This window comes from Teleopsis dalmanni, chromosome X, assembly GCF_002237135.1.
Source record: "Teleopsis dalmanni isolate 2A chromosome X, ASM223713v2, whole genome shotgun sequence".
Lineage (NCBI taxonomy): Eukaryota > Metazoa > Arthropoda > Insecta > Diptera > Diopsidae > Teleopsis > Teleopsis dalmanni.
In genome coordinates this window covers 38,432,779-38,460,609 of record NC_051848.1, presented here as the reverse complement: position 1 = coordinate 38,460,609, position 27,831 = coordinate 38,432,779, and the positions used below count along the sequence as shown (strand labels likewise).

The 27,831-nt window shown below is 29.5% G+C and overlaps 1 protein-coding gene across 1 annotated transcript in view; it reads left to right on the top strand.

Moving 5' to 3' along the window:
* The window catches only part of LOC119688318 (guanylate cyclase 32E), a 100,526-nt gene that overhangs the window by 43,733 nt on the left and 28,962 nt on the right, over positions 1–27,831 (top strand). The window contains exons 4-10 of the mRNA XM_038102996.1: positions 19,946–20,020; positions 20,090–20,197; positions 20,260–20,383; positions 20,920–21,069; positions 21,180–21,288; positions 23,621–23,705; positions 23,831–23,983. Coding sequence (XP_037958924.1) covers positions 19,946–20,020; positions 20,090–20,197; positions 20,260–20,383; positions 20,920–21,069; positions 21,180–21,288; positions 23,621–23,705; positions 23,831–23,983 — 804 coding nt within the window. The remainder of the gene's footprint in view (positions 1–19,945; positions 20,021–20,089; positions 20,198–20,259; positions 20,384–20,919; positions 21,070–21,179; positions 21,289–23,620; positions 23,706–23,830; positions 23,984–27,831) is intronic.

The window sequence follows — 27,831 nt, the reverse complement described above, 5'->3', positions numbered from 1 at the left end:
TTAATCGATTTTGACCCAATTAAATTACAGCCATTTTAGACATATCTTGTAATGAAAACTGAACTTGAATTTAAATAAAGATATAGTGAAGCACATGTATAATATAATGCTATGTTCAGACACACCTTAACTTCACAAAACTCTTCATTTCATCTTCGTTTCAGCCAAATTAAGTTGTTTTTTCCATACAAAATTCAATTTTACGGTTGGAACGAAATTAAGGAAAATGTTCTTAATTTCATTGAAACGAAGGCTGAAATTAAGGGACATTTTAAATCTTACACATAAGATCAATCTTATGCTAAAGCTAAAGTTAAGATAACGAAAAAGTGACATTTTTTTTAAATAAATGTCAATGACAATTGACTTTAATAAAACTGGGAAATATTTTCAAAGCAATACAAATTTTTAAATTTGAACATAGAGAAAGAACTGTAACTGTTATTATTTTAAAATAGAGTGAAAAATAGTAATTCACTTATCTGAAATCCACTAAAGCAAATAAAACTACTGAATGCCATGCTTTATAGTTATAATAATAACTTTTAAAATTTCCCAGATACAAATGGTATTTGGAGCAAGTAATTTTTAACATTCGATTTGTAAACAAATTTCCTTAATTTGATTTCCTCAATTTTGGGCCGTATAAGCACTTTCGAAATTAACTTAATTTCATTGTTACGAAATTAAGGAAATTTGGCTGTCTGAACATATTATAAACTATAGATGTTTGAAAATTTTATGACTGAGTTATTGTTAACTATATAAAATTCCTCAAAAATATCTAGCACTTTTAGACATGCTATAGATGGCATTTAAACGATGTCGTATTGTACACCTCAGGACAAAGTTGGAATAACAACAACATTTAGCAATAATAATATTATTCAGATGTTTGAATCGCAAGCTTACTTTGTTTACGTTTACTTTCAACAATATAAGATGAATAACCCTGTATTTTGTAAGCCCAATGTGGTTACTCAACTGATGCATAACTTAAAATTTTAAAATTTTTTTCATCTAAAAAAGTTTTTATCTTAAAGTTGTCAGATTTGCAATTTAATTTTGTCTAAAGTTTACCGCAGTATTATTGAAAGGAAATTAAATGAGGTAAAACTATATAATTAGCAATTTATTTTAAATTTTCTCAGATATCAAGTACAGACTCAGTACAAACTGAAGCAAGTATATATATTTACAAAACTTCTTTTTACAAAACTTTGGCTACATTTTAGTGATAGCAACGCACCTTTGAAGGATGTCAAACACATTGTACCGCATGCTGTGCTGATATCTATGTTGAAATGTTAATTAGAGCTTAAGTTAGTATAGTTTCGTATCTTGTGGGAATATCAAAGCCCATTGCACACTACTTTTTTCCTTAAGATTCACAATTTTAAGTTACTACTTAATGTTATACAAGTTTTTGAAAATATTTGTATACCAACCTGTTATGTATATTAATTTTTTTGATCCGGAAATAATTGCAATATTACGTCAAAGTGCAACAACTTTATAGTACAAATATTTACCTTGAGTTGTATTTTGTTGAAGATTATGTATCTCATGTTGATAAGTTCACTTCAAGTAGGAAAATTTTAAATTTTTAATATTTAAATCAATTGTGAGTGATGGTTATATAATTCATTTTAGTATATTTTATTGTTAAAGAACCATTGGGTGGTTTAGGTTCTACAAGTTGACCAACACAAATTTCAAACTACAAGTTAATGTTCAAGCTTCTTAAATTGTTGTTGCTGTTGTTGATGTTGAACTCTTTTATGGTCTTAGGTATTACATATATTAGTATTACATATGAGGTATTGTAAAAATCAGCTTACGTTTTGATTTAAAATTTTTTGTTTTTGTTTTTTCTGCTCACTCACTTTCATTATAACAGTATTATAATAGATATTGCCAAATATTGCAACAGTATTATTTCCTTAACATTGACCTTCAAGTTACTTCATACCAAAATTTAAACAGTCTTAATTCATCAAAAGTCAAAATATTACGTATTTATTTCTTAAATTTAATGACTTTATATATATGTATTATTATACTGAACTTACCATATAGACATATTAATACTATCCAGCATACAATTCAAAAACTAAATATATACATTTTACAATAACCTTTGACGTGAGACCCACAAGGCTGCAGATGCTCTGATGCACCGGATTTAACTTGTAGAAAGACAATTCAAAGAGAAATCAAAGAACCGCATCACACATGGAACGATATATGCAGAGAAGCACTTAACAGAGTGCAGTTCAAGAGAATCGTTGCGGTCCTATGCCCCACTATACGAAGTAAATAATAAGAAGATTATAGAGACAGGAATGAATGAGAATTTTTTCCGCATCTATTTTTCAAAATGAATCCATTTTTTATCATCTATTGTAATGATTATCTTTAGTGGCGTTGAAGGGGAATATCAGAAGTGATTTTGCAATTTTTTGAGTTTACTCAGTTTATTGATCTCCCTCATTGTGCGTTAACGTCTGCTGATTGTTTCTTGTGAAATGTTTAAAACTTTTGCTAATGGCTGTTGTTTTTAAGTTGGGTCATCATTCAATAACTTCTGTAATTGCTCTTCTTCACAATTTTAACGTCTATCCGAGTGTTCATTGTGTTTAATATAAAAATGATTACATTTATATTGTCGGAACTACGTCTTACATATTCTAATCCATGGAAGCATGTTCACCATAAGTTTCTACCATCAAATTATGAATTTCAATTGCTTTTTTCTTTCAATTGAATAAGAAAAGCAAAATGTTTTTTTTCTCTCTCTCTCTCTTTCTCTCTCTCACTCTCTCTCTCTCTCTGTCTCTCTCAAAATTCAGCATGATGACTAAACGAAAAAATATAGAGGCTAGTTTTTGGCAGACTCAACTTACCTATATATATTTGTAGTTTAATGTCAGGCAAACAAAATGAAGTGTGTGTCAAATTAATATGCTGCGTCTATTTTGCTGGACCCATCTCTTAGTTATACCGGAATAAACTTTTGCATATTCCTGGTAAGGTTCATTTCTATGAAGATTCTTCATTCGTTTTGTTTTAAAATCATGATTGACTTTCTCAACATCTTGTACTAATTCTCTTAATAAGTGAACTATTGTACATTGACGTTATCCAAACTCTATTTTTATATCACCGCTGAAAGACTTTATAGCATTCTATAATTTATACAGATTTTTTTTTAATTTTTTATTAAAATTTTATAATAGATCATTAACATATAGTAAATGATTTTATTTTATTTTTTTTAATCTTATGTTATTTTTTTTATATTATTTCATTTAATTTCGTGAGAATTTTCAATATTTTTGATTTCTGTTTTCTTAATTTTTTAGTTTCGTTTTTCGTTATTATATATTATATTATATATTGTATTATTCGATTTATTTATTTTTTTTTTGTTATTATTTAAAACCTTCATGTTTCGTCAAAAAATATTTACTATTTTAAATTCTGTTTTTTAATATGGCATATGGGTGGTTTTATGACATATGACTGCGTTCGATTCGGTGAACGTATGCCGACATGTAAAAAAAGTCAATCCTTAACTTTTAAATTAAACGTCATCATTGCCTTTAACTGTGGAAGCTGCAAGATACAACATTTCTTTTGAAATTTAAACAAAATGTGCTTAACAAGTGCAGTAGTGATGTTATGCTGTCAGTCACGGTCACGTCGTATATTTAATTATTGTTACTTCCAATGAAAATCAATAAAATAATAGTGACAGCAAAGGCGTGAAACTCTATTAAATTGTAGTCACGATGATGAGACTTTCTGTACTTCATCAGAAAATTCAAAATAATGTTGCTCACTAAAAAATGTTACAATTTGTTTGTTTTAAGAGCACATTTCTGAATACTGACAAGATATAAACAATAAGTATTACTTTTTGAATATAAACACAAGAAAAAAGAATTCAAATAATAAAAATGGTATGAAATGGTTAAATGAGATTTGACTGTCTATATAACATGCATTCATCGTTATGTTTTAAACAGAACTTAAAACTGACTGAGTTTATGGTCTGACTGTTTGCATAACATAGTCCTAGCAGTAATCTATGATCGCTGTTCAATTATAACTCTGAGTTTTATTTAATGTTCAAAGCTCTTGAAGTCTAAAGTGGTCATTATAATCTTAAAAAACTAAGAGGAGACATCTTACTTAAATTAGGCGTAGTTCACACCCATATTCTTCGAATATAAGAGTGGCGGTGTTCATATAATGATATATGATATTATATATTTATTTCATAATATATGACAATAACACTTAAAACGTGTTGTCTCGTAAGTAATCAGCTGACACACTCTAACCAATAGGAAGTTCAAGTATTAATGTACCAATAAAAGGAACGTAAAAATCTTTTAAATTTTAATATAGGTATTCATTTATTATAGAATAGAAATAAACAGGGTTCTAGTTTCCACCGGAGCAGAGCACTACGACCATGATGGATTTTTTGTGCTGATTATTTATATAATAATATATTTATATACATAATATCTATTATATCTAATATTCTATTATATCTAATATCTATTATATTAGATATTAGATATCTTTATTATTAGATATCTATTATAATAGATAATATATTTATCTATATGATTATAAGCCTGAGAAATGTAAAACCTCACATCACAAAATATATACAAACAAATATATAAATATATATGATAAGCATTATTATTTTTTTTTTTTTTTGAACTTTCGAATTTCTAGTATATTTACAATATATCTTTTTATTACATTTTACCTCTGTATTATATAAAATGGAAAAATATTTTTTTATTATTATTGGGGTTAAGTAGTTTATTTATATAAAATGTTTTTTTTTTGGTTTTCAAATAAAAATCACTCTTTTTAATTTTAATTTTTATAAATAATTATAATTTTATAAATAAGTATCATCTTCTTCTTATTTGGCACTACAGTACAGTGTGAACCTTGGCCTCCTTCTTTTTTAAATAAGGTTGTGTAGTAGGTGTTGGAAGACCAACCTTCCCACAACCTGGAAGACCAGATCGCCTGCAAAAATGAGGGGATAATATTGGTATTTGGTAACTAGAGAATTTCCTTTCTGCTAAGGAAACTAATACTGTCGTGCTCGGTTGCCAGCGCCACGTATGCGAGAACAGTATGCACCACGTGTAGGTAAAGTTGACTGTTAGGAGGCTAGAATGTATATTGGCATCACTCCCCTATTAAGGCACATACTTCTGTCCGTTGCATCCCTATATAAACACATATCTAAAACAAAAAACCAAAAATGTGGTAAAAATTCTTGACTCTTTCAATATTTGACAATTTTAATATTTAAATTTATTACGTTAAAAGTAAACATAAATTCAGAAAAAACAATTAAAATTAATACTAATTAAGCAAACAATGGCAAGAAAATTATGTTTAGGACAAAATCATGAAAAGGAAGAACAATCTATTTTTGATAAACTCAAATATTTAGATATAAATTTCTACGTTTCCATGTACACTTACTTTAACACCAATAAACGTACTCCTATTAATTTCCCACATGTTGAAAGGTTTCAGTTGTTTGCTAACAGTACTACTAACGCTACCTTTAAGTCAATATTAAGTCAGCCGCCAAGTCGATACATAATAAGCTCAGTCAAGAGAGTTGGCGGATTAGACTCATATGCTTTCTTCCATATGCTTTCCGTAGTGTGATTAACGTATAAATTTAGTTGAAGATCTTGTCTATTTGTAAATAAAAAAAGTTGAAACTTCTAATTAATAAAAATAATTTCTAAAATTAATTTTACTCTATATATACTATATTCTCAGCCTTTAGTATCCAAAAACATGTTTTAATGTTTCTATTTTTTAGATGAACTTTATATTTATGTATTATAAATTTTAGATGCTGTTTTATTTTATATGTATTTATATATATTTATATGTATTTCTAAATCACCTTATTATGTTTCAGATAATGGAAATGAAAATTTTAAACAAATATAAATTATATTTTTAACTCTGAAGGATAATTAATCTGCTTGTAAGCAAATAGCATTAAAATATTTTTTTATTTTAGTTTTAAAATTGAGTTTACTTGTTCGATTGTTGTAATTTTTTGTTTAATTTTAATTTTCAATACAAAAACATAAAAACTGAAATTTAAAGAATTAAATCCCTACTAAATGCAATGAAAACGGCGACTGAATATAGAAGTATTCAAAAGCGGTACGCATAGGATTTATTGCTAAATTTTGGTTCATTTATAAATTTTTGCTCTTTCCAGCATAATTTTATAAATTATGTTTTATGTATATGTGTATGTATTTCATTATTTCTCTCTTGCACCCAGTTGGAGCTGACCTACTAATTACAGACACCGAGCAAATTAAAATGAAAATCAAATTCTCATTATATTTTGCGGAAGTATTGGTGAAAAAAATTTCACTTTTTCACTGATAAATCCAATATACGCGCAATACAGGAGCAATATTTTCCATTATATTTAAAATAAAAGAGCCATGTTCTTAGTTTTTTCCTATGATTAAAATAGATTTCATGTAAATATGTTATGTCAAGGGAATCATGTTAACAACAATGGCACAAATTTGTAATAAAAAATACTATAACATGTATTTTACTCATAATATTATAGTCATAAATAAAGCAAATGAAAGTAAAAGTAATAAAGTTATAGAACAAAGTAATAAAATGATAAAACTGCATGTTCATCTTATACACAGTGCCCATATATTCAGAAGAAGAACCTTCTGATTCCATCGTATCCGATTTGACTTAAAATGTTTTATGAGATTGTTTATTAAAATTAAAAAATCCATATCTAAAAAAAATTTTTGCACTCTTTTCCTAAAAGATACGGATCCATGGAGTTATGACAGTTTCATACTAACTCTTAAATGGTAATATCTCAGCCTTAATAAATGATAGAGATTTAAAATTTTTTCATTGTAAAAATAATTGTTTAAACATTTGAAAAATAACTGAGTTAGTCTATATTACTAATACTAATCTTTATTTCTTAAAACAAAAAAAAAATTAATAATTTATTCTATGTTAGCCCTAATTTTTGCTTTCAGAGTTGTAAAAAAACAACATTAAGTCTGGTTGAAACAAATTGGCATCACTTTTAAAATATTTCAAATGCTTGTTTTTGATATATGTTTTTTGTAGTATTGTGTACAATCTCTTTTTTTCATATAAAAATTGTACACCGAAATTTAATTAATTTAAATAAAAAAAAATAAAATAAATATTAGAATAGTAATGGTTAGCATTTTTATCTTTATTAATTTAAATTAATTAATTTATTTATGTATTTGAGGTTATTAGTAAACGAAATGCTCATGAGATTTAAACAGATGACTGGAGTTTTCCAACATATTTCCATTGAACATTCATATTAGATTAGTTTTTGAAATTTTTTTCTTAGGAGATATGGACCCATGGTGTTTTGTCAATAAATACAAAAATTTTTGTAAACAATAACGTTCTATGAAGCTTTATTTTTATGTAAAATTTAGTGTTAAATTTAATTCAGAAGTAAAAAGTAAATATTTTAGCGTCATTTTTTTGTGGAAAATTGATTAAATGGTGTTACGGTGCGTATGAGTGACATATTTGCACCGCCTGACAAATCAATTTTTTTAAAAATTGATAAAAACAATACCACATTGGAAATATTTATTTTTTAAGCCAAAATTATTGGTTCATACGAATCAAAAATTAAAAATAAATATTTTTCTGGTATGTTCCTCTTCTTTGATTTTAATCGTAAAATCGTGTGTATGTGTCTGTTGTGAAATGAAGAATAAATTAATTTTTAAAAAATACTTGTAAGCACAATACCGTCCAGAAATTTTTGGTTTTTTTTGTAGAATTTTATTACAAATTGAAATCAGAAATAATATTTAGGTATTTTTGTAGGTAATTCTTTGAAAGTTTATTTATCGGAAATATAGTATGCATGTGCTTGATGTGTTTTGCAGGAAAAAAAATTTATTTTTTAAATTTTAAAAAATAATATTCTGAAAATGTTTACTTCTTAATATAATTTAATATTGGATCTAAATAAAATATAAAAAATGAAAATTCTATAGATACATTTGGCAAAATTACTTTTCAAAAATGCTTACTTTATTTGTAATTTTAATATTGTTATATTTTCTATAATTGTCTTGTTTTATTCATATATCTCTTAGTATTCATTACTCAATGTTTTTATTGTACTAAAATGCTGGATTTATATTTTTATTGTTTTTATTTGTTTTTTATTTCAACAATATTAACTTATACCGACGTAGTGTACCACGTAGTCACTACTTATGTCATATTATTTTCACTGTGTCATATTGAATGACTAAAGCAATTGTCTTAATTGACTGGTGTGTCAAATGCGTTTTCATTACATGTCAAAATATGACCCAAATTTGATAAAGTAGTATCTGTAAAGAAATGAATGTATTGAATTTTGACTTTAGTGGATTGATATACTGCTTTCATGAAAATTGACAGTTTTTGACGGATAATGCAAAAACAAAATAAATATTTAGTAAAGTGAATACAGCAAATTGTGAAGAAAAAGTAAATTGAATTGAACTTATATGCAAGTAACGTTAGAGAAAATTTTATGCAGTACTTCTAACAGCACATTGTGAAGTTCCCTGGCAATATAATTGAACGATTCTACAAAATTTTTTTAATATATTCTCAATATATTTTATATAAAGGCTACAGGTCACTTTTTTTAAAATTAAACGTTTGTTTAATATATTTTAATATAATCTATAATTCAACTCTTCTTGAATGTCATCATCAGCATAAAAAACTAATTAGTAAGCACTAATTAATATTAATTAAATCTATATTCATTCATAATGTTTTTGTTTCCGTTCTCTATATTGCACTGATGCCCTATAACCGGATGTAAAATATATAAAAAATAATTATTAATATTAATATTTTCGTAGTATATTTTTTAAAATTAAATTTTATTGATATTTTGTACGTATTTATTGTATCAAGTATTCAATTATTTTTTAATGAAACTTCTAAAAATAAAATTCAAATTTATATTTTATTTATTCTAATTGCATGATAACTACAAATCAGAAATGAAAACTTAATACTTTTCTGGTATCTGTATGGAAATTTAATTAATTTTAAAAATACTTTTGTATTTTAATATAAAATTTTAACAGCAAATCAGAATGAGAAATAAAATACATATTAAAAATTTTGTGGTATAATAATCGAAATTTGGTACATATACGTATTATGTGGGATGCAAATTCCTAAAACTTTTTCTAAAAATAGTGCTGTTTGAAATGTTTTAGTGTTTTAATAAATTTCAATAACACTATGTGCAGACACACCTTAATTTCACAAAACTCTTAATTTCATCTTCGTTTCAGCCAAATTAATTTGTTTTTCTTTTCATACAAAATTCAGTTTTAAGGCTAGAACGAAATTAAGGAAAATGTTCTTAATTAGGGGGTTTTCTGCAGAGTCCCATCCATCTCACTGACTAATTTAAGTATTCCTCATAATCTTCGTGCTTATTCGATTGATATAAGTTCTGCGTGCCGCCCCGTGCGGTTAGTGATTACTCTGAGATTAGATAGCGCTTAGTAGGGCATCCTGTCGGTTTTCGCATATAGAATATACATATATATATATATATATATATATATATATATATATATATATATATATATATAAAATTGTTTAAGTACATAGGTACATTAAATAGGCTATGAAATAGGTGTTTTTTGTGCTTATTTTCTAACAAGTGAGATCCCAGCGAATAACTTGAATTTGTCCATGGATATTATATATTTTAAAGTCGTTTTTTTTTTTTTTGAATAATTTTAGCTCTTATTTTGATCATTATTTTTTAGTAAAAAAACGATTTTGTCGAAATACGTATAGAAATATACTGGTTTATATTATATGCAAAAGGTTCGTGCAATTATCTTTACAATGCAAACAGTTATAAATGTATGTATGTATATTATTTAAGGAGTCTGATTATTTTAGGAAAAAGTTTTAAACATTTTTTCACCTTTTTAAAAGTTTGACCTAGATGCATATGTAATACAATACATTGTGTAAATATTATTAAGCTAAAAATCGAATACGAAATTTTGAATAGATTGGCGCACGGTACAAAGTTCTTCAGTTAGTCAGTATTACTAATCTGCTTATCGTTTAGGAGATCATTTATTTAGTTATATTCATTTTTATATTCATCAATTTTATATTCAGCTGTGCTTTCCGCACTTCTATTATTGATACTCTCACTGCATATTTATTAAATTTCAACAATAGATATTTATATATCGTGGGCTTCCTTCTCATACTGTGTATAATATCACAACATTTTAATAGAAAAATGTTGTAAAAATGACAATGTGTGGAACTGAAATAAAAAGATAAATATTTAGATAAATATTCGGGTTTTATTTTTTTTTTAAATATTTCAAGTTTTTTTGTTTAAAAACACTTTATTACTCACGAAACTCCAGAAAATATTATGTGAAAGATTTTAACTTTTATGTGAAAGCTGTGGAAATATACCACACCAACAACAATTATATTTAATGCATTTCAGTTTATTTCTATATAGAAAATAATTGTTTTATTTGCTTAAAAATTGATAAAAATGATACGTGACTTTTGCCAATTTCAAAAATAATTTTTTCGCTTTTTCAATTGCAATCTATGAGACTTTAGGTTCGAAGTAAATACAATTGAATTGATTTTCAATTGCTAAAATTGTTATATTTATAAATGATTCAGTACCAAAAGTCAAACACATAGTAAGCGTTTGCTAATATTTACTTGAGTGGTTATGACAAAAAATTTTAAATTATAAAAATAAAATGCGGTTTTTGTTATTTGTCAGATTACTGAGCTTTGAAATTTATTTGGTAAATTTATTTATTATAAATATTTTCACATATTCACGGTACTTACGTTTTTATAGGTGTATATTACACCTTGCTTTGATAATTAATGTATACAAAAGACTCATATATAAATCAATTAACGGTTGGTATTTGCTTACATTCCATTTAATATACATCACATACACAATTTTTTATATATTTATATATTTTTATTATATATATTTGAAATATATATACTCTGTTAGAATATTTTTCAATGTATTTATATAATTAACTGATGACAAAAATAAAATTGATATAAATTAATTCATATTTAATTACTCAACTATACAAAGCCAGAGCTGTGCAGATTTTATTATTCATGAGTCTGAACCTCCAGTTATCTACTAACTGGAGCTGTGATGCCTTCATAAATATTTTCATGATTATAGATCCATGCAATCAGTGTATTGTCTAATGACAATACGGTGAAAGCTAGCCACCGGAGATACGCCAGAAAAAAATGTGTTTACTTAGCCCTACAGATTAAAATCTATAAGATGAAATACTTTACCTCTAAATGTAAATTGATAAATATTACTATATGAAAATAATATAAAATAATATAAGTACATACACATATGAATAAGTAACAATAAAGATATAATTAAATAAAAATTAAATGATATTTAAAAAAATAACTAAATAATAATTAAATGATAATAAAAATATAACTAAACAATAATGAAATGATAGTGAATATATACAATTAAATACATATGGGTCATTCTTTTACAAATCGGACACCTTTTTGATCTCATGATCTCCGATGTGGCTGAAATTTTTTTTATGAACTCCTTTTATAAAATAAGAACACACGTATCTCGGGAAAAAATTTTGCAATTTTTTCCTAGAAGATATGAACCGAAGGGGTTTTGAGAATTGGCATTGTAGATACACTACCAAATGGCTCAAGTTCTATTAATGGTATAAACTTGAAATTTACTGCGTTTTAAAGACAATTGATTAAACTTTTAAGAAATTGTTTAAATTATTGAAACTGTTTATATTTAAGTACAATATTAGTACTTAAACCGTTAAATTTAAGAAAAAAATTTTCTCAAAACATGTACAAAAAATTTTCATTTTTTATATTTTATTTAGATTCAGTTCTAAATTTTGCTGCGAAATAAATTTTAAGGAACCCATTATTTTTTGAAATTTTGTAATATTTTTTTTCCCGCAAAATACATCAAGCACATGCGTACTACATTTCCATTAAATAAATTTTTAAAGAATATACTACAAATATTCTTACATAATATTTTTGATTTCAATTAGTAATAATATTCTACATGAAGTCCAAAAATTTCAGGACTGTCCTTAGAAGTTTCTTTAAAAAATTAATTTATTTTTCACATCACACCAAACACCTACACACGATTTTTCAGTAAAAAAAAAAAGAGGAATATGTCACACAAATTTTTAATTTTTAGTTTTAATTCTGATTAATCAATAAATTCTTCTTGAAAAATAAATATTTCCAGTGTGGCATTTAGATGTAATTAAAAAGAAATAATTTATCAAACGGTTTATAAATGTCACTCATACGCACCGTAACACTATTCAATCAATTTTCCAAGAAAAACAACACAAAAATGTTTGCTTTTTATGTTTAAATTAAATGTATTAAATTATACTAAAATATTAAATTAGTTCCGCATCCGCTGAAATTTCAGCCAAATCGGAGATCATAAGGTCATTTTTTCCCAAAATCGGTCGGGTTTATAAAGGAATGCCCCATATACAATAAAATATAAAATATATAAATAAATATATAAAAATATAAAAATGAAAATAAAAAATAAAAAATGAAAAATAAAAATGGATATATAAAAACGATTAATAATATAACTAAAAAGGATACTAATGTAACTTAAAATGAACATTAAAATAACTAAAAAATAGAAATTAATGTAAAAAATATATGAAGTAATATTAAATATATATAAATGAAAAATAGAAATGAGTAGATAAAATGGCAAGACTTTGTACGTCCGCATTCGTAGCCGTTTCTTATATACTAAGAGAACCTTCATATTACATATAAAAGTAATTCTTCCAGTCCTTTTTAAGTTCCTACTGACGTATTTTACTTAGGCGCTACCTATTCTCGTCAGAGTGGATGTAAAAAAGTAAAAAATACAAAAACGTATTTTATCAGTTTATATTCGAAAATTATACAGTAATAGCCCATCAATTAAAAATGATGAAATTATAATCTATTTTTTTGAGAAGAAGGTACTGTGTTATTTTTTGTTTTTGAATATTAATATTGAAATTAAAAAAGTTGAATGACCGATAATATACAAATAGATTTTGAATTTCCAGTAGTTTTACTGATTGTTATATTTTCTCTCGCCATAATTAAGATCGGCAGTATTTTGAAAAGAGCAATTTAGAACTTAATTACGGATAAGGTTTTTACGAGCTATTTTTCCGGATTTGATCAATAAAGTAGATTTTCTATCTTCTTCTACTATTTCCAGTTTAAGTATTTTACTAAGTTTTGATCCTACTCTCATAAACTTTCACTACAAATTAGAAAAAACACCAAAATAATGGGTTAATGAACGCTGAGTCTGAGCTCTAAATTTTGTCGGGTACGCGTTTAATTCCACGTACTTGCAATCTCAAATACTTATTTACAAACAATTAAATACAGGAAATATTTCCTGTATTTTCTGTAATTGGCAATAATCAAAAGATCTGTATGATCAGCCAAAAACTCAATTAATTATGATAATATAAAAATAATTTTTGTTATTGTAGCTCACTACGAAAAACATCTTAATAATTAAAAAATGTGAATAACATTAAACATATTTTTATAGACTTTATACTTCCATCTGCTATCTACAAGAAATGTACTTAGATTTTTCTATAAAATTTTTCGTATGAGTACTTAAATAATGCAGATCAAAAAAAAAACCAGTTAATCGTCACACTCTATTTTATATACCTATTTTAGGTGCCAGAAATCAGTGAAAAATTATGCAAAATGTGACACCTATTTTATAAATATGGAATTTGCTTGTATTTCAAATCTCAAGCATGTCGATTAAAAAAAATTTTTATTTTTTAAGCAGAACACTAATGAAACGCCATGTTGGAGCACAAAAATCCTACTGGTTAGAATTAAGAATAAAGTGACAAAACTTGTGGCGTCATTGATTGTCCAATAGATTTGCCAAAAAATTAGGCATTTCCCTTTAGCAAGAAATGCAAGTGTTGTAAGGAAGAAGAGTAAAAGTAATTATTAAACATTTTTTGAACCAACTGTGTAACTTTAATGTACAGTTGTGATAAATCCCTTAAAGCAATGCTAAATGCTTGAAAATAACTTGCATTTTGCAACTTCATATGCAGTGTTGGAAGTGTGTTGGAATTCTAATTAATATTTTTACTGTAATTGATTGCTTCATATCGTGCAAATAGCCATCAGGCTTACTCTCAGTCTTCAACAGTTATGTTGAAGTTCTTTATTTACTTGTTTACTAAGAACTAATGAACATGCTGCCTTTCGGATATGAAATACTTCACACCTCCGTACTTTCATGTACTTCCAGTACAATTCATATGTGTGGAGTATTCTTACCATAAGGTTATGGAATACATTTACAGCAGCAAATAAAATTACCTAGAAGTTTTGTTTCAAAAATTTTAACTTTTCTATTTCTTCACTACTTTATGTATATTCGAGTCATAAAGTTAATATATTTGATGCTAAAAATTCATTGCTTCACTTTAGTACTTCATATATATTATAAGAAATATTTTAATACTACAAAAAAAACAAATTATATCAAAATGTGAATAACTTTAAAAATACTTGGGAATTACCACATCATTATCTCTTTTCCTGAACCTATCAAATTTGGCAAAAGGTAATAGTCACTGGGAGTCAAATCTAGAGAATAATTTAATTTTGACATGGTCTTCATTGACGTGTTGATAGGTGTGTAATCCTAAAACAAAATTTTTTTGTCGACAAATGACCGTTTTTTCTTAAATTCTTCAATCGATCGATCCAATAATATGCAATAGTAATCTGATGCTATTGTTTTTCCTTTTTAATAGTCCAAATAGACTATAAAAATTATTCCATTTGAATCCCAGAATACGGAAGTCAAAACTTTTTCAATCGATTGTTGAATTTATGGTCGTTTGGGAGCATTACCCTTGGGCTCTATTCATTCTCTGGTTTGTTGTCTTGTTTCCCTTAGTTATGAAGTAATAGATCCATGACGCTTACAGTCAGTTAGTTAGCTAGATTTTATATAAACATTTCCAAACAATGTTTTGAATGACGAAATCGTTGTCGTTTTTATTCCTTGGATTTTGATGAGCAAACTCGGCACCCATTTTGCTGAAAGCTTTCTCATACCCAAATATTCATGTAAAATATTCGACACACATGTATGTGATATGTTTGTCATCTCTGCTATTTGCTATCTCACGAAATTTAATTTTTAAATCATCAAACACAATTAGTGGGTTTTTTTAATTGTGACCTCTTTTGGACGACCCGGACACTCTTAATCAAAAAGACTTGTACGAGCACTTTTAAATTCAGCTTTACAGCATTTTATTGTTATTAACGATGGTGCAAGGTTGCCGTACATAGAATCCATTTCCAATTTGTTTGCATATTGTTCATTCCTTAAAATAGAGGAATTTTTCCCATTTTATAAAAAATCACCAATGAAATAGGTGCAATATTTCAGTTATCAAACCAAATAACCTAACCAAATATCTGATGGAGTCGAAACTTTTACAGCTGTCGTTTATAACTTAGCAGATATTATTTAACAAGAATACTTCATGGTACTACAAGATGTTGAATTATACTTCTAATCTTGTCATTCACCATATTTGTTACATTTCGCCCAAGTGAATACTACTTATTCGTAGATTTTATAAATATGCTCAAAACAAAACAAAATTCAATAAAAATACGGTACATTAAGAAAATATCATGATCTAAACTGTTGGCGCTCGAGTGCTTTAGGACATGGTAATATCGCATCACTCTATCCGATAGATGATGCCAGGGTTTCAGACTACCTATGTCCTCGGTTACTATTCGATAATAACTTCGCCACCATAATTCCTTCAAGAGGAGATTGGGAGGCGGGTTTGCCTACAACTCTAGGAAAGATAGCGATCTACACCGACGGGTCTAAAATGGATGAGGGCGTTGGAGCCGGAATCTTTTCTACGGACCTTATGATTAGTAAATCATACCACCTCTCAGATTCCACCTCAATATTTCAGGCTGAAGTTTTTGCCATCCTTAGGGCATGTGTTCTTGCTTTAAATATGCGCCTTCACGGAAAAGAGGTCTGCATTCTAACTAACAGTCAGGCAGCTATTAAAGCTTTATCAGCAGTCTGTCTGTCATCAAGATTAGTAGAAGAATGTAAGGAAATTATTTCTGAACTAAGTGAGAGGTCCAAGGTTACTCTAGTGTGGGTTCCCGGGCATTCTAATATTGTGGGAAATGAGCGCGCCGACGAGCTTGCTAGGCTAGGCGCCTCTTCCACGGGAACCCTTATTTCGATCCCTGCCCCTGTCAGCTACGGGCGTAGGCTGATTTGTGACCATTTTTTGCGAAAGGCAAATAGTGAGTGGACCCTTACTCTGTCAGCAGCCAGGTCAAGGGCTACTTGGCCCATTTATTCCAAATATAGAACCTCTGACTTAATCTGTAGAAACAAATCTGAGGTTTCTAAGCTAGTATCTATCTTTACGGGTCACTGGTCCATAGGACGGCATGGAGCCAGACTTGGCCTTTCCTGTGGTACCTCATGTAGTGCGTGTCTACCAACACTTGAAGAAATGACACCAGAACACCTGATGTGTTTTTGTCCAGGTCTGGCCAGAACTAGGTTTAAGTTTCTTGGGGCCCCTTTCTTCAACTCACTTAGCGATATCTCCAGCATCAGCATTAGCCAGATTCTTGCCTTTGTTAATACCTCTGGTTGGTTCTAGTTTGACCCTCTATCTACTACCCACTTTTACGAGGTTTTTGTGGACTCAAAACGGCTTTCATCCTTAGCTATTTGAGGAGGATTCGTCCTCCCTCCACCACAACTAACTAACTAAGAAAATATTATATCTTTTAAAAAGAGTAATATGCTTTAGAAAAAGTTGTTTCTTTAAGTAAAAGTATCCTAAAAACAATTTGTTGTGGTTGCATTAATTAGAGTTCTGCGAACCGAATTAATATATGTACTCCACGCAGTTTTTTATCAAAGTAACTTAACATTCGTATGTTGTACTGCATGTGATAAGTTTTTTTCATTTGAAATGTAATCGAAATTTAGCATCTTACCTATAAAGACGTAGTACAAAATTGTGAACTGTTTTCTGTTTATGCAATACTCTTACCAAACACGATATCTTCAACTCACTCATAATTCATATTTATATCTGATATGGACCAAATGCAGTGCTCTTATCTAAGACATATTATAAAATTTTGTGCTGTTTTCTGATATAAAATAAAATTGTTAGTTTCATCTGAATCGTATAAATACATATAGCTCGTTTTTATGATACGAAACGAGTATGTTTACCAAAAATTAATAATTAACATCGTAAAGAACATGATTTGCACCAGATGTATGTAAATTCATCGTATTCTGTAATAAATCCTGATCAGAGCTAAATAAAAGGCTTCATTAACAGATCCTCATCAACGAAAGCTACATATTCCTTAAATAAATTTAACACAAATGCCAGATTTTTTATGAAATTTATTGAAAAAATAAATTTGGGTTGGAAAAAATGCATTTGCAAATGTTACTCATACGCACCGTGGACCAAATTTTAACTAAATTTTTAGCGTTAAAATAAATGTATTTTTTTTTAGATGGCTTTCGTTGAAATATTTTATTTAAAGATATTAATGTGTTGTGTTTAATTTAATTTCTTTTTTTTCTGTTAATTTAATATCATAAATATTCTTTTCTTCATTGTTTCTTAAAATTTTAATTGGACTCTTTATGTCTGTATAGTCCAATATTATTCAAAAAAGTAATTGTAAGAAATTATATTCAAAACTATATTCTGTCTTATTTCACATGCATTAAATAAGCAAAAGTTATTGTTTATACATCTTTAAATAAATTTTTGTTGTCAAGAGGTGATATAAATAAATAAACAATTTAAATATTGTTTCAAAATACAATGTTTTTGATAAATTGTCGATAATTATGTTGATAAGTATTATGATTCACATTATATTCTTATCTCTGTTCAAAAATTTAAAATATAGATACTTTTGATAACCGATACTAAGTCCTCAATAACAACAAATTGAAATAATAATAAAAAAATCAAATAGCAGCCACATGTTACTTTCTCTTTAGCAGAGGATAATACAAAATACTTGTTATTTAAAAATATTGTTTTTTTATGTAAATCATGCACAAAATTTGCCACAAAACAACATTGTATCGATTTTTTATATATAAGTAATAAATTTTGTGTTTAAATATATTAAAATATCTCTTCTGAAACAATAAAAATAGATGAAAAAGTTTCTATGAACTTTATATGTTGCCTTAAGAAACATTTTCTCTACAATAAAGTTTGTAACTATATTATAAATTTTAAAGTAACCAATTTTCATTCAATGTGAAATCACAACAAACTTCAGTATTTCAGTATTGTTAGTGCATTGAAGTAATTCGATAACCTTTATGCATATATTTGTTTTATTTTCAACACATTCACAATAAAAAATTTTGAAAAGTGTTTACTAAAATCCTTTTTAAATGATTTATTGCAGTATAATTATTAAAGCAAAAAAAGAATCAATATAGAAATGTAATGAGTGAAGTTCTAACCCCCAACTTCACTTTTAATATAAAGTAGAAATTTAAAGCACCAACTGCACTTTTTATATCAACCAGACATTTAAAGGACCAACTGCATTTTTTATATCAACCAGAAATTTGAAGCACCGACTGCACTTTTTATATCAACCAGAAATTTAAATCACCAACTGCACTCTTATTATCAAATAGTGTGAGAGTAGATATAATCTATCCTGCTCTACATACAATATTAACAATAAAGAATGTACAGATTTGTATATTGTACGGTTAAGATGTTAAAGACCATATATAGTGTATATACTAATTATCAACATGAGCAGAAAATTCGACATCACTTTCTATTTCACTTGTCTGCACTTTTAATATAAAGTAGAAATTGAAAGCACCAACTGCACTTTTCATATCAACCAGAAATTTAAAGCACCAACTGCACCCTTATTATCAAGTAGTATGCAAGTAGATGAAACCTATACTACTCTGCACACAATATTAATAATAAGGAATATGTAGATGTTTGTACTGTACTGTAAAAGACGTTAAAGACCATATATAGCATATACTTTAATTATCAGCTTGAGTAGAAAATTCGACTCAACACTTTCCATCTAATTTGTCGTTTAATAAACTCTCAATTGTGGGATTAAACGAATAGAACTTTATGAGTATACAGGTCTAAAACAACACTGGTTAGTTATATAGAGTAATTTTCATTCAAAGTTATTGAAAATGAGTTCTAGTTTAGTATACATATAGTGAATTAGTACCAAAAATTTACTTGGGTCATAACTATTTGTATGAAGAAATCACTAAAAGTGACAAATTTTCATGTATATTTCACTTCTGCTTAGTAAATATTATTAACATTAAGCTTAAAAAAAATTACGAAATGTTCAATATTTAATTTAGAGTACTTGCAATATTTATTTAATATATGTATGGTATAGATTCCTAAAATATATTTATAAATAATCATTGAAATATTTTTTATGAGGTTTAATAATGCAATTGAAAAAAACTTTTGCTGTTAAAAATATAAAATAAATTACATATATTTTCATGAATATGTATTCAAGTAATTAATTTTATTTATTTTTTTTTTGATTTTTGATTATTTTTTAGAAATGTTCTGATTCAATTGTTTCCAATAAGGATATATTCCACACATTCGCACGTACTCTCGCACCTGCTTCAAAGGTAATAAAATATTTAATGCTTTAGGATATCACAAAGAATTAAAACGGAAAATATTTGCATTGCCCGCAGGTGTCAAAAAGTGTGATAAGTCTGCTCAATGCGTTCCACTGGAAAATATTCTCTATTATTGTAAGTTCAAGACCAATATGGAGTACGGAAGTGGCACGTGCCATACAGGTAATAAAAATATTTACGATTAATGGAATTTTAAAATTTGTTTTTTTTTTCTATACTTGCAGGAGTTAGCTGTATCTAATAACTTTACTATAACGCATTTTAAAGAAATAACTGATTACATACCAATTGATAAAACTGTATCTAAAATGCAAAAAATCATAGAAGAAACCTTTCGAACAACAAGAGGTAAGTAAAGTCTTTATTTATATATTTTTGCATATAACTAATTAACTAATTGAAAGTAAAAATTTTATAGACTATGACATAGGCATAAGAAATCATTAATAACAAAACTATAAAACTGTTAACTATAAATTTAGAAATGATAAAGAAAAGATACTAAAAATAAAAACAATAAGAAAGCTGACAATAGAAAGCAGTTACTACATTAGAAGAGGTGCCTTTGGTTCTAAAAAATTTTATACATTAAATAAATTAAACAAAAAATATATAATTCTTTACTGAAATACTTCAATATCATGTGATATGTAAATCACTATCACTATGTCCGGTGTATTGCTCTTTAGCGTTATACTGTGGACATGGCTTTGTAAACAATATTTGGTTATGTAGGCAAGACAGTGACAAATGTCCAGCCGGAATTTGAGAGACTGTAGGTTTGAGCACAAAAATAAATACAAGAGTTCTTTACTGAAATATTTTAATATCATGTGATATGTAAATATTCACACATATTGAAAATATATTTTTCTTGCTTATAGTTTACATATTCGTTGGAGAGCATTTTGCGATGGTGGATTTTGTGCGCTGCATGCAAAACCGTAAACTCCTTCAGGATGGCGACTATATAATAATATCGGTTGATGATGAAATCTATGATTCCAAATTGCGTTTTAATATTATGGAACGACGTAAGAAACAATTATATTATATATTTTTTATCATAAATATATGATAACTTTCTATTAAACGCTAATCTAATATATCTTATTGCATGCTTAAAAAATATCTACTTTTGCAGATTATTTAGATCCTTACATTAGAAAAGATAAGAGTAAATCACTGGATAAGCACTCATTTCGTTCAGTAATTAAAATAAGCATGTCATATCCTCAGTACCCCAATATTCGGTAATAGTTTTATAGTTTACTATTTTATAATGTTAAATGTTTATTTTTACAATACTTTTTAAAGCTTAAGTAAACACGTACACACTTAGTATAGATTTCATTAGATATTTTAAGAGTTACAAAATTTTTTATTTCGCATTCAAAAATTCTTTTAAGAATGAGCAATACATAACTTGTAGTTGAAATATAATTATATTATTATATACTTATTTTTTTATCCGTTAGTCATTTACCGCAATGATAAAATATTCCGATTTGTTATTTTTGTAGTTTTAATTTAAAACTATTTTAACGTTTGTTTCTTGAGAATTAAAATTTGTAATAGATTAAATACTCATATAATTTGAAATATGTTATTCCAAGTACTTCAATAGATTTAAATTTTAACACTTTTTAACGAATATAGGAACTTATCAATGCTCTTTGATTATATATGATTTATTGCACATAAATATACCAAATTTATAACATTGAAATATCAGATATTAACTCTTTTCATGAACTGTAACAACATAAACACAATATAGAGTGCCAAGATAGAGTTGGCAAAGCTAGCAGACAATGGGTAACCAAAAAATTGTACATCCCTGTCTACCGGAAATGCAGAAGTGGCAGGGAGGAATAAGAAAAAGAAGCAACTAAACACTTTTTCTGCAAATACTTAGATCTAACAAGACTAAGATTATAGAGTGCTAAGATAGAGTTGGCTAAGCTAGTAGACAATGAAGAATAAGAAGAATAAGAAAGAGAAGCAACTAAACACTTTCTCTGCACCCTCTACCTAGAGGGTCAGATCTCCTTATTTGCTAACCTGCAGACAGGATTGGTTAAGTAGTTAGAGAATTTCCGCTCAACTATATGTTTTCAGGTTATACTACCTGTACTCGGTCGCCAGAGCCTCGTATGTGAAAAACAGTATACGCTATGGGTAGGTGAGGTTGACAATTGAGAAGAAGACTAGACTGTATATTCGCATCACTCCTTCATTGGACTACATGCTTTTGCCTCTTACCTCCTTGAATTGTCATAAATAATTTTATTTATATTATTTTTTAAATTTATGAAGGTGGAAGGAGAAAAATATATGCGCCGATATATCAATATATTGGGTATTATTCTTCAACCTTCTGTTAAGCTAACTAGCTTAAAACGGGTTGTATATTCGCACTTGGTCGTTAGAAAATAATCTACATTGAAGTTTTAAATTACTTGGATATGAGTTTAATTTGTGTTCACTTGGATATGAGTTTAATTTGTGTTCACTTAAATAATTTTATATAATTTGTATTTATTTTTCACAATTCACTAAAAAAGTATTGCGTACTGCTTGTTCATTTCCAATTAAATAAATATTAAGCTTGAGTTGACATTATCAAGAGCATTTATTAAGCATTATAATGCGTATTTCAATTTTATTTTTACACATTTTAAAAATGTTGAACGAAGGGATTGTATTTTAATTTTACTCGGTAAATTCCCAAACTTTTAAAAATTACACAATTTATATTTGCTTTGAAGATTGTATATCCGTAATATATATTATTCAATACGAACCATTGCGAATGCTTAACCTTAAAATTTAAAATTTTTTTTTGAATAAATTTCAAAACAATTTTAGTTTAAATTTTTTTTTAATTTATTTGGTAAAGAAATAATTGCAGAAAGCAATTAAGAAAAAATTAAAAAAAGAGCAAATAAATCATGAATTAAAAGGATTTTACGCCTTCCTTAAAAGACGACAATTTCAAATGAAGTCATGTAGAGTGTTCAAGTTGCCATAAGTCCCATTTAGCCGGAGTAGTGAAATAATAACACAAAATTAATTTTTAAATATTTTTCATCCCAAAATGAAAATTGTTCATACCCGTTAAGCAAATAAGCCATCTAGGAATGAGTTGCAACATAAAAAATTCAAAATTTATGAATTTGACAAACAACGCGAATGTGTCCTTCCTCCTGCCAAAAACTATGCACTGTTCCAGAGTCAAATATTTTGGAAACAGTATTCTGGCTAATGTTGGGCGTAGTTGTGGACAAACAATGAGTTATTTGTTTTCTAATTTCGGCTCAATTAGCTATTCTCTATGACAAGATAAACAAAGAGTAGTGGTTCCGCTATTCTATTGTTAATATTTTCGAATCTCACATTACACACGTACGTACTATTATATATGCGTATAACGAATTATTTTCCTCATACGTATACACTATTAAAAAAACATCCAGAATTTTTTTTATGTATACTTTATTGATTAATTGTCAAACACAGCTACACTTGAAAAACACATTATTGTGAAATGTGGTAGTAAACGTATTATAAACATTTTTACAGCAGTTTCTGTACAAAAATTAAGGAATACGCCAGGAGGAGCCCATTTTTGGTGCCCTACCACGAGCGTGTGTTTGAAAACATAACAGTAAGTACAAAATTTTGTAAGACAATATATTTGACAGTGTATTATGACCTTTTTAATTTTTAAGGAATTTGTATTGCAGTTAGTTAAGCTATTAATTTTATATTACTCTATTTATTTGCGTCAAGGTGCCAATTTATGGACTACATTTATACGACAGTGTCATGGTCTACGCCAGAGCCTTGACGGATGTGCTTAATATGGGTGGTGATATTTACGATGGTCGCTTGGTTATGAATCAAATATTTAATCGTTCCTATCACTCAATACAGGGTTTTGATGTAAGTATAATAGAATTTTTTCATGCCAATATGAATGATCGAAAAACTAATTATTATAGTACTATATGTATATACTATAGCTAATCTCTATATATATACTACCGGTAAACGGTTAAAATGTCATAGCTAAAGGCTTTATATATATAATACAATTGTTATAAATTTCCATGTAATAAAACAAATTTAAAATGAAGTAAAATAAAGCTAAAATACTACTCCTACTACTACTACTACTATTACTACTACTACTACTACTACTACTACTACTACTACTACTACTACTACTACTACTACTACTATTACTACTACTACTACTATATACTGCAACTTAAGTAGTAGAATAGAATAGAAATAAACAAGGTACTAGCTCCCACTGGAGCAGAGCACTGCGACCAGATTGATCTTTTGTGCCGTAACTGACCCTAATTGAACAGAAGACACTCCGCCTTCCGAATGAAGGCCAGAATGTCGTCCGTTGAGGACCTCCTAATGTCAGAAGGAGAGAGCACCTCTCCTCCCAGTGATTTCCTCCTTGCCCAGATCAAGGCTGGGCAGTCACAGAGAATGTGGCTCGTAGTCTCGTCTGCTTCTAAGCAGAGTCGACACTCTATCTCTTCGGACAGACCTATTTTGTTAAGGTGATAACGCAGTCCATGGTGACCCGTTAAATATCCCACCAGCAACCTTAAATCTGATCTGCTGAGGAGGGATGCCTTGCCATAACTATATGGATGAACCAGCTGTTTTGCCTGACGGTTACCTCGATTGTCACTCCAGTAGCGACCTCTCTCGGCTGAGATCCATTTATCAATTAGATAACTAGTTGTTGACCAACTTAGTCCACAATAGGGTTCTGGTCCACAGATTTTAGTTGCAGAACCTGCCCTTGCAAGGCTGTCGGCAGATTCATTTCCTTTTATACCTGTGTGTCCAGGCACCCAGCAAAGCGTCACCTTATTTCTGCTTGCCAGCTGTTGCAACATATCAAAGCAGTCTAATGAAAGTTTTGAGAAAAACCTCCAGGTGGATAGAGCTTTGATTGCCGCTTGACTATCTGAGTAAATACAGATGCGGGCGCCTTTCAACCCGTTGTTTAAGTTGATACGAGCGCAGACCTCGATGGCGTGAACCTCTGCTTGGAAGACAGTGGGCCATATACCCAGCGCTAGCGAGATTCTGGTGTTAGGACCAAATATTCCAGCACCAACACCTTCCGTGGTTTTTGAACCATCGGTAAACCATGATATCACTTCTGGTTCTGCTCCAGGGGTGCCATTTACCCAATCCAATCGATCGGGAATGAGGACTTCGAACTTTCTACCGAAGCGAAGTTCCATGTTCATGCGATCTGTCCTATCGCAGATCTCTATGCCAGGAACCAGTCTGCAGATAGAGTTTTGACTGTCAAGACTTCCGTGCATATTGATACCAGAGTGTAGCCTAGCTTCACTCAGGGCTGCCGTCTTTTTAATGAAGAGGTGCAGAGGGGTAAAACCCACTATGGACTCCATAGCTGATGTGGGACATGTTCTGATAGTTCCCGTCATAGCGATACATGCGAGTCTTTGCAGTTTATTGCATTTGAGTATTGCAGCTTTTTGTTGTGCCTTATTCCACCAAACAAGAGCTGCATAGAATACAATTGGTCTGACCATTGTACGGTAGATCCATGAGAGAATTCTGGGACTAAGGCCCCAGGTCCTACCATATGCGTTCCTGCATGTCCACATTACCCTTGTGGCTTTGCCAATTACATTATCCAGGTGAGTGTTCCAATTAAGACGCTTATCTAGGGTGATTCCTAGATATTTAACTTCGTCGGAACATTCAATAGCCGTATCTTTTATAGATAGGGACCCTAAGTTCAGTTTGTACCTTCTGGAAAATGGTACAATTACTGCTTTTTTTGGGTTAATACTTAGGCCTTCTTTTATACACCAGCTCGAAACTTTGTGTAAGGCCGCCTGCATTACGTCAGTAACTGTGGCCTCATATTTACCGCAAACTATGATTGCCAAGTCATCTGCATAACCTATGGCATGGTAGCCAGATTGTTCCAGTTTGACTAGTAGATCGTCTACTACCAACGTCCATAACAATGGTGAGAGAACCCCACCCTGGGGGCAACCCCGTACTGCACTAATGCTAACGGTGGTATTACCTAACTTGGTAGATATGTTCCTGTCACGTAACATCCTATCTATCCACGTTATTGTACAGGAGTCTATATCTTTCCGGGCCAATGCACTGGATATGGACTCATAAGATGTATTGTCAAAAGCACCTTCTACATCCAGAAATGCACATAAGGCAATTTCTTTAGATTGAAAGGTGCTTTGAATTTTGCTGACCAAGTGATACAGCGCGACCTCCGTAGATTTGCCTTTTGAGTAGGCATATTGTGTGGGGTGGAGTGGAACCGTTTGTCCCATTTTTTCCCGTATGTGCAGATCAATTAGCCTTTCGACAGTTTTTAATAAGAAGGAAGTAAGACTAATTGGTCTGTAGGACTTTGGCTGGTCCATGGGTTTATTACCCAATTTGGGAATAAAGATCACATTTACATCTCTCCAGGAGTGAGGGATGTAACCCATAATGAAACATGCCCTAAAGAGTTTGATTAATGGGTCTAGAATGATATCAGTACAATTCTGCAATAAAGCAGGAAAGATACCGTCGCCACCAGGCGCCTTGAATGGTAGGAATGAGCTGATCGCCCATTTCACCTTGTCCTTGTCAAAGATAACACCAGAAAGTGCGTGTTCCTGACGTGTAGGAGCAGTTACTTCTCTGTTTGATTTTGATGTTGATGCTCCGATTAAAGAGCCAGGGAAGTGTGTTTGCAACAGAAACTCAAGGGTATCTTCACGACCAGTGGTGAAGGATCCATCGGGTTTTTTTAAAAGGCCTACTTCGTTATTTTTGACCTTAGTTAATGCCTTGTGTAGTCTGGCAGCCTCGGGCAGCTTCTCAATACTTTCACAGTGGCTTCGCCAGCTAGTCCGTTTGGACTGTCTGATTGATTTATTGTAGTCTGTGAGTGCAATTTTATATTCTTCCCACCTACCTGAGCGTTTTGCTCTATTGAATAAGCTCCTTACTAATTTGCGCTTATTAGCTAGTTGCGAGTTCCACCAAGGAACCTTACCCAAAATTGTGGCATTGCCTGCAACCGTGCTGTTATGAAAGGAGGTTAGTAATACCTCACCTAAGTGGTTAGCGGCTAACTCTAACTCTTCTACAGTTTGTAAAGGCCTAGTTATGGAAAAGTTTGCGGAACACACTAAGTCCCTGTACCTATGCCAGTCGGTTTTTCTGGGTCGGTAAACTTTTTCTTGCTGTGCGGATATACCGGGAATTTCAAACCTAATATGTTGATGGTCAGAGAGGGACACTTCGTCCGACACATGCCAATTCCATATAGATTCCTCAATACCTCTGGTGCATAGAGTGAGATCTAGTACCTCTTCTCTAATTGCGTTAATAAATGTGGGTTTATTACCTTTGTTAGCTATATTCAAACCTGCTGATATGATATATTCTAATAGGTACTCACCCCTTTTGTTAATATCGCTGCTCCCCCACACCGTATGGTGAGCATTTGCATCGCAGCCCAAGATTAGCTGCCGCCCAGTGGACCTGCAGAAGCTAATCAGCTGCTGGACTTCCGTTGGTGGAACTGCATTTTCATCACCTGGGAAGTAGGCAGAGGCCACGACAATGTCTGTCACCCCTCCTAATGTTGGAACTTCGACAAGGACCGCTGCTAGGTCTCTAGAAATAAAGTTATTTAACGGAAGATGTTTTACGTCTCCACCGATTAAGATAGCTGCACGCGGCAGTGCTAT